Genomic DNA, 12114 nt, shown 5'->3' on the forward strand with positions numbered 1-12114 from the left:
CTGAAGTCCAGGGGAGTTTTGCCAGCATCAAGAGGAGCAGGACAGGAGTATCATATGCAAATCCAGCAGCAATTGCATTGTATTAACATTAGGGTTTATTTGAGATTGGACAGGATGCACCTCCATCTTTTTCAAACAAAATAAGCTGCACTGGTTTCCCTTCCATCCTAAATCCACACCTGTCTTTTGCTGGGGGGGGGGGGGGGGGGGGGGGGGGGGGGGGGGGCAAGTTTTTTGGTATTCCAGCAACTGCTGCTCTATGGAAGATTGTGCTGTGGAGACGACTCACAGCCCACTCCTCTCTTCTGCTCAGAAGGAAGAAGATACATAAATCCTGACATGAATATGCATCCTAGATATATACCCTATAGAAGTAATGAGCAAATGCAACTTCCCATGACTGGCACAGGATCCCTGTGGACTGGGCCTCAACCAATTCTTGCATGACAAGGAAACTTCCGTACAATTTTCTACATAGGAAGAACTACAGAAATGCATTTCAGTGGGAGACAAGGCTTCAAAACATTGTGAAAGAACACGTTTCCTAAGTAAAAGCCTTGTTGGAACATGGTTCTATGTCCTGTAATAGGAGATGGGTCTTAAGGAAAACTTCACCAATATCACCCACGCATCTGAAGAAGGGGTACTGAGATGAGGTCTCATGTTTTGTTTGTACACCAGTATTATACAAGATGGACTCTTGACATCTTGCTCTCAAGTCTTTTGGATGTTGCTATTCAATGCGCTGTCCCTAGTCTTGCCTGTTGTGTTAAGTTAGGAACTGACAAAAGAGAACAAATCAAATAGTCCTTCAGCTACGAGGAAGAAAAAGTACTGACAATAAGCACTGGGGATGGTTTAATGGGGGTCAATTCACAGGAAACAATGACACCTTGTACTTACTGAGACTCCTGGATGCACATAAGACATACAAATGGATCATTCTAGCCCCACCACACTCCTGCAAGATGGGTGCAGTATCCATTGTACGGATGGGGCAGCTGACAAAGAACGTACCAGCAGAGCTCGGTGGCATGGCCCATAGCAGAACCCTAGACTGCCACAATTCCCAGGTCAAAACTACAGGGTGATCCTTTTTTCCCCGTTTTGACATTAACTCTCCCCTCCAATTTCATTTTCCATAGCAAACAAGTGGTCGAAGAATTCACCTCCTGGGACCTTGAACTCCATGCCCACCCGCCCAGCCCCCAGTAGATTTTAGCTCCAGTTTTTCATCATATTCCAGGAACAGTTTTAATTTGTTTTTTTCAGTCCACAGGATAAGCAAGCACCTCTCATGTTGGATTGTACAGTGACCAGATACTAATGCGGTGGTCTTTGGAGCCAGCTGCCAGAAGTCTTTCACTAGGCCTGCTGTGATCTGAGAAGGACACACAGTGGACGGTTGCAGTATGGAAGTCCAGCACTGCCAATGGCTTCATTTTCTTCCAGCCAAAGATCCTGATGCGATAATCCCAACCTGCTGTTGCCAGTATCTTCCTGTCCTGGCGGATGGTAACATCAGAGATCCCAGAATTGATGAGTTCATGTGTTTTGTGAACCTAAGGGGCAGTCACAGAACAGACTAAGTTATTTAAAATGTGCTTATAAAAACAAACCCTTTGGGATTTAAAAGGTGACAAACACATGCAGGTGGCAATCTGACTACTAGCTTTTTACCCTGTGTGCGAATAGTTATGGGACGCAGTTGGATAACAGTAGGCAGATGGAAATGACCTTTTCGACCAGTAGGTGATGAGATTCCACCTCAGCACGGTCTCTAAGAAAGCACCTGGTACATTTATTAGGTGTGTTAAATGCAGTTTACATTTTGCTGTGACTGAAAAATGGATTATTATGTGTGAAAACCTGACTCTTCCACTCAGCTATTCCTGGAGCTTAGCTTGAACTGCCAGTTCAGAGCCACGGCCATTCATTTTCAGACTTCAGCAAGATTCCCATGCAGGAGTTTTGGCCTAGCATTAAACTACGTCGCTGCTCATTCCTACCGAGGAAGCTTCCCTCAAAAAACGCAGGCAGCTGTGATGCCATTCTGTGCAAAGCCTTGAGAAAGGAGTGCTTCCAGGAACTAGTTCACAGTATTAGCATATTTGTATTTCCAGCACTTGTTCTGGAAACCCTTTGTTCATGCTACACAGAGGCTGCGTCTATACATGCGCCCGACTGCAGTTGTTACTGCGCAGTCATTTAGTCCTTGCTAAATGACTGCACAGTAACTGCTGTTACTGCGCACTTCTGGCAGCGCATAGGTCATTTCCAACCCTCCTGCGCAGTAGCTTGTCGCTACTGTGCTGTAGCATTGGCTTCATGGTTCGTGCTCGCTGATGGTATGTTGCCATAGCTTGTTGCTATGGCAACATAGCATCTTGTGTAGATGCACCCAGAGAGGAGTAGATGATGAATGGATGACTGATTTTAAGCTGGGGAGCTCTTTATTATTGTTAAACAACTCTTGGATCACAACCTGCAACATGCATAGGTTGATTCAAGGATTGTTAGCACAGTTTGACCCTGGGCACCCTGCAGAATCAAACACTTAGAAAGCAAAAGAGCCTTTCAGTTAGTTACAACGAGTGCTGGGAGCTCTTCAGATTTAACCAGAACACCAAACTAATTGCTACTCTTATCACTTACTTCAGACAGTGTAATTATTTAGTCAGCAGTCCAACTCCAAAACATATATACATTGTGGTATAAGAACAGTATATTTCATAGAATCATAAAAAATTAGTGTTGGGAGGACCTCAGGAGGTCATCTAGTCCAGCCATTCTCAACCTTTTGCACCTTACATCCCACCAACCATTTTGTCAAAAAATCCTGGTCCCACCACGATAAAAACAAAACCCCACAAAATTGCACTGCTCGAGATATCTGTTGATTCAACTATTTAGCGTGCAAACAACTGATTTTTTCAATCAGGCAATGAGTCGAAGTCCCACCTACATGACTTTCGAGCTCCACCAATGGGACACACCCCACTGGTTGAGAAACACTGATCTAGTCCAACCCCCTGCTCAAAGCAGGACCATTCCCAAATAGATCATCCCACCCAAGGCTTTGTCCAGGCAGGTCATAAAAATCTCTGAGGATGAAGAGTCCACAACCTCTTCATCCTTCATACCAAGTAAGTTGGGAAATGGGGTTGTTTCTAAACAAAGACTGAAGAATAAAAGTATTGGCTCTAATGTGCCCAAAATTCAACTAGGAGAGATACAGGAGGAAAAATGGAAGTACAACTTAAGGTCAGACAAACACCTCATCCTCAACACCTTACCAACAGTAGGTGCACTTTGCTATTCCCAGTGAAAGTTCAGTTTATACCAGCAATGCTGTATTTTTGCTAGTACAGTGTATTCCAGCATCCCTGAATAAAGGAAGCTATATATCAGCAAACATAGTTTCACCAGCTTGTGTCAATGGCAGTGGGTTTTGCTGGCAAATCCATTCTGGACAGGCACAGGTATGCTGGCAAGAATGTCTAAAGTAGACGTGGCCTCTGTAGTGGAGGTTATGAGCTAGAAGACATAACCTTATAACAGTTGTGAGCGTATGTGGGCAAAACCCATGCAGGAGAAACTGAAAGCAAGGAGTAGGTGGAATTGCCTGTCTGCAGCAAGTCACAGCTTGACAGTGAGGGAATAACAGTGGGTAACAGCAACATCCATCCAGACAGGGGGAGTGTGAGGGAAGGGGAACCTCCTGTAACATCCTGAACACACACTCAGGGTATTTGTAGCCAGAGGATACTCTAGTTTTGCAGGGGGTAGGGAAGGGGAGGGTTCGTTTCCCGTAGTATTGTAGAGGCAACAACTACAGTCACCAAAGTCTTTCCTAACTAGAAAAAATAACTTCATGATTCAGAAAGGAAACAGGACAAAAGAGCTGAGATCTGGATTTTATGGTTTTGGCCAGTCAAAGATGAAGGCACTCCCACATGGATCTGTGCCAGGGCACACGGACAGTCCAACAGCCCCTTTTTCACTAAGGTGTTGCAGGCAATATTCTTGAAAATCCAACCAGTAAACATTTACCATCTCAAGGGCCATCCTTGCTGTGAAAGAAAGAGCCAAGGCAGCAGCAGCAGCAGGTTACTTTTAGAGCCTCTGTGGGCAAGAAAAACATATGTGCTTGTTTACACTGTGGTTTATCAAGTCTTCCTTTTTCTCCTTGTCTAACAAGATGAAGGTCTGTGGTGGCATTTATGCTTCGCAGAGCTTCTACAATTTCTGAATGCCTCAACTCTACATTGCTGTTTAAATCACCTGCAGAAGCTGTTTACCTTCCATGTTCCTCTGCCACAAACATTAGCCCTCAATTATACTACTTCCTTCAAAGCTTGTAACCCATCCAGTCGTTTACTGATAGCAATAACTTCAGCAATTTACTCATATGGGACAATGCACTAAGCTTCCTTTTGTGGATAAAGTAAGTAGTCACCTTCATCATCCATTCACTGCCACACTGGAACGCTGCCACACGAAACAGCACAGCGGTACCATCCCTGCATCATCATTTCTCTGAAGGCAGATACCCCTGTACCAAGTTTAGCTATTAAGACACTTTAAAGTAAAAAGTGTGCCACTGAGTGGCTTTCCAAATGCTACTATTACCTCAGGTACCTGGAATGTCAAGAAAAGTCCCCATCTGGTTTGTATTATTAATACAACAGCGGAAAAAACTTAATCTGCCTCCTTGACTACTTCTAGTGCTTGTGTGAGAGATGTTTTTTTATTTATTCTAGTTTTATTTGTGGATTTACACTATGCACCAAATAAAAATGATTATTTACACATTATAATGTCTTGTACTTAAACAGCACTTCACTTAAGGAAAACCACTGTCAGCTCAGTAATCAACCATGCCTCTGCTAGGAACACAACATTTGGGGCTGTATCTTGCATGAAAACAATACCTGCATACTCTGAAATGAAGAACTCTGGGGTTTGCTTTCATGATACTATCTCCTACTTTGGGATTTTTTTTCCTTGACACTAGCCTGACAAGTAAGATATTGTTTCTCACAATGCAGTCTCAGCTATAGGTTATCAACAGGAATCCAGGTTTTCTGTTTCCCACAGAAAAAATGCAGGTTTTCCCTTTTAACTGAGAAAAACACGGATTTCTCATTTTAATGGAGAAATACATGGATTTTCCACTTTTACAAAGAGCTCTCTGCAGGATGGCAGTGCTCAGCCTGCAAGGGGCTGGGAGGAGGGTGGTCAGGCAGGGGACTCCATGTGCATGTGCATGTACATGCCAGGCAGCTGGAAGAGCAGCTCCTGCAGGTGAGTCTGGTGGGGGAAGGGGGGATTGAGGCCCCCACAGGGGGGGAGGTAGTTGGACAGGGCTGGGGCTGCTGCCCAGCAAGGCAGTGCATGGGGCTTGGCGCCCAGGGCTGGAACGTGCAGACACAGGGTCCCAGCAAGGAGTGGGACAGGGCTGCAGGCAGCTCATCCAGGGGGTGGGGTGTGGCGGGGTTGGGCTCCCTGTTGCTGTGCACACTCCTGGGGGTGGATATGGGGACCACATGCCTCCCAGATCTGTGCACAGGGCAGGTATGGGCTGCCTGCTGCAGACTCAGACTCCCCACCCTGCTGCCCTCTCCCTGGGTCCTCCACAGCCCAGTGGGTGGGACCCGGCATGGCAGGAAAGCATGTTGCTGCTGCTGCAAGACCCATGCCACCCTGACAAGGTGCTCCCTGCCCACCCAGCAATAGGAAGGGGCACAACCCTGCGTCACCACCCCCACTGCTGCTGGGCAGGCAGGGAGCACTTTGTCAGGGTGACACAGCAAGGAGCATCCCCACCCAGTCCCGCTCTGCCCCGCTGTGCCAGGTCCCACCCACTGGGCCATAGAGATGGAGGGAGAGCAGCAGGGTGGGGACAGCAGCCGGGTGGGGAGCCCAAGCCCACAGTGGGCAGCCCTTACCAAAACCTGTGGTTGCACATCAAATTTAAACTTCCAAAGACTCTGTAAAGGCCTGTTCGTTTGCTAGGAGCCACCCAGGAATGATTCTACAAGTGCCGTCAGCGGTGAGAGACCATTAGAAAAGGGAGTTGAGGCTTGCTGACTAGAGGTGGGTTTTTTCAGGACCTTGGTGAAGATGCCAGGAAGGAACTCTGAAGAAGCCAGAGAACCATTCATTAGGGCAGTGTTTATCAACCTGTGGGTTGTAACCCAAAAGTGGGTGGCAAGAATATGTGAAAGGGTCAAAAACGGACTCTAAAAATGGATTCTCCTTTAAAGGAGGAAAAATGTGAAAAACTGTGGGTTTCCTCTTGCAGGCTGGCAGAGTTCCAGCCTACAAAGGGCTGACTGGGGCTTGGGGGAGGGCAATAAGGCAGGGGGCACCACGAGCAAGTGTGAGGGCACACATTCATGTGGCAGCCCAGCAGCATGGAGCAGCCCCCACAGCTCCCTGCAGGTAAATTTAGAGGGGAAGGTGGAATAGGCAACATGTTGGGGGCGGTGTGGGGAGGGGGGGGAGGAGCATATGACCTCCCAGATTTATGAGCCCACAGCAGGCATGGGGCTGCAGCCTGGTGGGACCTCCCACGCCAGGTCCCTCCCACTAGACTGCAGAAGCAGCTTCTGCCCATGCCAGTCTGGCCAGGCTGCGCTCACAGTGGGCACAGGGCTGCACAAATCTGGAGAGCATGTGCCCTCCCTTGCCCCACACAGGGGGAGTAGAGGGCTGGAGCCTGAGGGTGGGGCCAGTGGGTAGGGAGTGAAGGGCGCTAGCAGGGCCACAGGACAGTTTTCTATTTAAACTATTTACTGGGTTGGGACTGGCCATGGATGTTTACAAATGGGTCCTGCTACAAAAAGGTTGAGAACCACTGCATTAGGGGCTGCAGGAGGCTGAACTCCTGCAGTGGTGTCACATAAAGCAATGGCAGAGGACGCCAAACCCAGCAACCTCTCATAAGGAAGTCTAAACTGGGATCTAGAGTAAGGCCTATGTTTGCCTCTGCCAAGGGGAGGTGAATTGTACCTGAATTCATTTTTACTCTTACCATGCTCCCCTATGTAGTTGTGATAGATCCTTTCCTTCTGATACTGCTGAGATCCATAGTTCTTAATGGATTTTTAGGAATGGGCTAATCAAGCAACCATCCCATTGAAGTATTGAGAAAAGCATATAAACTGATATATTAGAAACTTGTTTTGAAATCTGAGGTTGGAATTTTCAAAGCCACCTAACCCAGATGGTCACCTACTATCTTTTATTTGTAAAGAATTTCCAAGTCACATCTGTTTTCCCTAATGTCAAAGGAAAGCTCTATACTTTCCAGCAGAGCCCTTCAGAAAACAAGCCTTTATTTTATAGTAAAACCACTTCATTTATAAAATTTGGGGTGTCCTGCACTTTCTACAAGAGGGTAATGATATATTAAGGTACAAAAGTGATGGCTCAAAGAATGCTAGCCTTATGTGCCTCTTACAGCCTTGGTAAAAAAACCAGAAACACGTGACAAGTTTAAGAAAAACCACATCACCCTTCTCTGACTAGCCATCTAGCACAGCCAGCCCCTTGCATTCTAACCAGTCTGTGATTAATTAGCTGGAGATCTGCAACAACTCCTCTTCACGACTAAATATTTTTTTAGTCTATCAAACTGTTAGTGCAAAGCGGGATAAATGACACTAAGGGGCCAACAATCCTGACCTTTAAGTTCTGCTGTTCATCGAGGCTCCAGACGCTAAGCACCTTCTCAGATGAACCCGAGACCCCCTTGGCCTTCTCCGAGTCAAAGTCAAGGCTCATCACTGGCTCCTGGTGGCAAGCAAGCCGACTCAACATTTTTCCCATTGATAAATTCCATAGGATCACGGATCCATCCTCATAGCCAGCCATAAGGAAAGGACATGCCCCAAAGCCAGGCTGTTCAGAAACAGGGAGAGGAGGGGAAAAACATGAAATGAGAATCATTATTGGTTCTTCCTTTTTCCAAATAAGACTTTAGGTCAAGTACCAGGAAAAAGTAATGAAAAAGTGACCTAGAGAATGAATAGGTGCGAGCACAAAGCTCAGAATGCTAACACTAAAGGCAACCTCTGGTACTGCCCTTTTGGGCATTTATTCTGGGTATTTATCCAGAATAATTACTGATCAATCATTTCTCAAATACTCAGCAACTGAAAAGTAATTATTTACATAACAAAAACTCCCTCAAAATTACTGGACTCAAACACATTATCCTGAAGATTTCAGAACCTTACAATTCTGACTTGGGCTTCTTACCTCCATACTATTAGAGCCAAATTTTCAGAACCATTTCTGATAGAACACCCAACGGACATGTCCAATATTGTACCAAGCCACATGCTTTACCTTCTCACAACACTTTCATGCCGTTTTCCAATTATACATAATCTCTTGGATTACTTTTGCCCCTCTATTATGCTAACGAGGTTCTACTTTTCTTTTGTTGCCAAAAAACCTGCATGACAAAAAATTCTGCACCTACACTGTGTCATTTCAGGCCCAAAAATCTCTCTCCATTTGTTAGCAAAGAGTTAATAGTGGCGTCTGAATCCCACTGTAACCAATTGAGAGATATTTTGATTAATGATGTCACAGGCCAAAGGGCATGGCACCCCGGGCAGACACCTAATTTATTTAAGCCTCTGAAATAACTCAAGGAAGGGAACGTTACTGGATTACATGTCACACTTAAGGAAAATATTCATCATGGCACTAGCCAAAAGACTAATGATCCCTTAAGTGGTAACTGGTCATGTGAGTGAGGATGCAAATCCCTAATGAAAAGCAACTGAAAAACAAGCATCTGTTAACACTGGCTACATCTTTAATAGAGAAAAATTCATTAAAAGAGACCCAGGATTTGACATCAGCATATATAGGGATGTCTTCATTTAGCAATGCACATGCAAACATATTTTATTCTTTCAAAACATACCTGCTACCACTATAATTTTCCTGGGCTTGGAGTTCTTGTATAAAATAAAAATCTAGCAAGTTTTTAAAGGATAAATTATTACTAGTATCTTATGTTCACATACAGTTTCTCTTAACTAGCCAAAGTATCATTAATATGATACAAATCTCTACTCATCAAAATCTCATCATTACATTTTCCAGATGCCTCACACACTAATTAAAACACATTTTAGGAGGAGATCAACTAATAAAAAATGGGTAGCCTGACAAGTAAGAGCTCCATTCAATAATGGAAGAGAATGAAAAGTGGACCTTCATGAATGCTGGCAGTTTAAGTGCTAAACTTCCAGAATTTAGTTCAAGGAGAATTCAGAAGCAAGGGGACAAGCTTCACAGACCATGTGGCTACATAGAGTAACCTCTTAATGCTAAAAAATAGAGGTCTCCAGCACCCCGTTATGAACAGGCACTGCCCAAGTCCCTGTGTGTGTGAACACCCCCACTGGACTTGACCCCCAATAAAGGCTGGATATGTCTCATTCCTTAATCCACAGGACCTCTTTCTTTTTTAAAAGCAAGGCTCATTTTCTGCTATGAGGCATTTATATGAACAGCCATGCCTCCTGAAGCTAGGGAGTTTGTCAGCTGAATATTTTATTGTCAAAATAATGTAGCTTGAGTTTCAGCAATAACGTATGCAAATTCATGTCAATGGCATCTGATGGATTTTGGTTGAACAAGAAGAGTTGAAAGGCACTAAGAAAAAGTCAGGATGTTTCATCTGAACATTCTCAGAATTAAAAGTTTCACTCTTTAGTTTTAGAAAGACACTTTCATCCTCAGAATTAGCCTAAATTTAAGAAAATATTTAAGAACATCTGAAAAATGAAACTAAATATGGGGTCAAATAAAATGTCTTTACAAAAAACTCAGGGCAATTTCTTTGAGTAAGAAATCAATTATTTGTACAGCTCGATTGCTGGGGCGTGATTTCATTATGGCAATGGCCCTGGGGTATATTCCACTAGCCAAGAAAACTAATTATCTTTAGGCTAGCTCAGGTTCTTTGTTGTCTTCTTAGTGGTCAGCATTTCATAGGAGTTTATCTCCCATCAGTCCCTGTTAAAAACAATCAAAACTACTGGATGCCAAGAATGTTTTGACAATGTGGCCCAAAGATTTCTTTTGAAAATAACAATAATTTGCAGACAAGAGCCCAAACTGGCTTTGTTTAAACAAAAGACATGCAATGCTTTCCATGAAGGAAAGGAACTATTTTTTTTCAGGGTAACACAAATCACAGGATGTTTATACATATTATGCAGACATATTTACTGATGTACGTGCAAAGCTATACCATATGTTTATTTAAACCAACTAGATTACTAGATTTGATCTCTACCTTGCAAAGCAGCTGGGATCACACTAGCTTATTCGCTTCAATCGCTAATAATGGACCTCATTAAAAAAAATTTTTAAAATCCCAAACCTCAAATCTTTCACTACTCATGTTCTGGTTTCAGGGGGAATTTTTTAAATAAATCATTGTTTCTCCTCAGCAGAACATTTTGTTGTTGTTGCATTGGATAACTGTCAAGGAAGGAAGAAAACGTGATTTGCTGTCAACTCTGGAAGAATAATTGCTATAGTTTATATAAAGTAATAACTCTGCATTTCCAGTTTCTACATGCATTATTCCTGTCAAATTGTTTGCAGACATTACACAACACAGTGCCTTTCCCAGGAACTGGGGAAAAAAAATCTGAAGAGACAACTATCCTACGTTTGCAAATCCTACCCAACCCAAATAGTAATGGCAGGACAGCGGGAGCCTGGAGGGACAATCAGGTATGTCTGTATATACATACATACCACATATGTTTACAAATATGATCCATCATGGGAGGTGAAGATACTATACCCAATCATATGAACTGCTTCTTTTACCAAGAGAATTAGCAAAATATGATTTTTTCAAATATAATTTTGCTTTACTCCCAAAACAACAGAATAGGCTGATGCCAGCTTTTTAATTACTCAGGAGAAGCCAATGCAGCTCAAGCCACAAGCCTAATCTAACCCCCAATTTCCTCCCACTCTACAGCTATGTTTCTAACTGAAGCTGCTGCCAGTGAAGTATATAATTTCATACACAGATCGTTTTGAAATAAGCACGCAGAAGGACACAGTGATACAGGCGATGGTGTTCATTTAGTCTGCGGTTTAATGCAGACACTGACAATGAGGAAACCACCAGGCTACTTCCCAATGAATGCAAAAACTAAAGGAAAATACTGTTTAACTGTTAGATACATTAATTTGCACTTCTGCACTAAAGGTTTCAAAACTGCTTTACAAACATCAATTCATTAACCCTAAGAGAAATCTGAAGTAAAGAAGGATTATCCACCCTATGCTACAGAATCTGTTGTGAAGTGTGAATTCCTGAAGTCACTGAGTGTGTGCAAGTGCTTGGAAAGGTGTTCACATTTTCCTATGACTAGGCCTATGCTTTTTATACATAAAATCATCCTTCCTTGAAAGCATTTATACATTTATTTTAGAATTTTACTATAATAGAGAACACACTCTAGCTAAAATGCAATCCAGTTCACATAAGGTAGAAACAGAAGATCAATGACAAGCAGCAGAAGTTGGGAAAAGATGTTATTTCTCAAAAACCAACAAGTAGCTTTAATTTTTTCCCCTCCTACGTTATATGAATACATCTAATTTACATAAGCATAGCATAACAATAATAATGACTATTACCATATAATCATAATAATGATTGTAGGTCATGCTGAATCAACAATTCTCCAACCTAGATCAGCAGCACAACTAAAACTACCTAAAATTAAGATTTTGTAACTGTGTCTAGGAAAACAGTGATATGAATACATATTAGAAAGGACAAGTTGTAGAAAATAGTTTACAAAGCCAGTAAATGCTAAATACTATGCATATTTTCTTGGTTACCTTCATGCTATTTAATTTTTTGAACACAGACATCCCCATTAATTCCCATCGAGAACTCAACATTTATTACCGTTCTTAAAGACATAATTGGCTCAGTTAAAATATAATTATTCTATTTTTATTTTTCTGATTTTATATACATCTTTAAGTCTACTATGGAGTTCAGTCTAGAGGCACATCCTACTTTGGTTAAGTCAATAGCAAAAC

The 12114-nt window shown here is 43.0% G+C and overlaps 1 protein-coding gene across 10 annotated transcripts in view; it reads right to left on the reverse strand.

Moving 5' to 3' along the window:
- Positions 1-226: 226 nt before the first annotated feature.
- Positions 227-12114, reverse strand: part of GNB1L (G protein subunit beta 1 like) — a 59004-nt gene continuing 47116 nt past the window's right edge. For all 10 annotated transcript variants that reach the window (XM_090063613.1, XM_090063608.1, XM_090063615.1 and 7 more), the window contains 2 exons: positions 7693-7908; positions 227-1562 (listed from right to left, as the gene is read on the reverse strand). In XM_090063613.1, the coding sequence (XP_089919739.1) occupies positions 1296-1562; positions 7693-7908 (483 nt within the window). In that variant the 3' untranslated portion in view covers positions 227-1295. The remainder of the gene's footprint in view (positions 1563-7692; positions 7909-12114) is intronic.

The sequence above is a fragment of the Crocodylus siamensis genome, chromosome 9, assembly GCF_052110815.1.
Source record: "Crocodylus siamensis isolate JL-2025a chromosome 9, ASM5211081v1, whole genome shotgun sequence".
NCBI lineage: Eukaryota > Metazoa > Chordata > Crocodylia > Crocodylidae > Crocodylus > Crocodylus siamensis.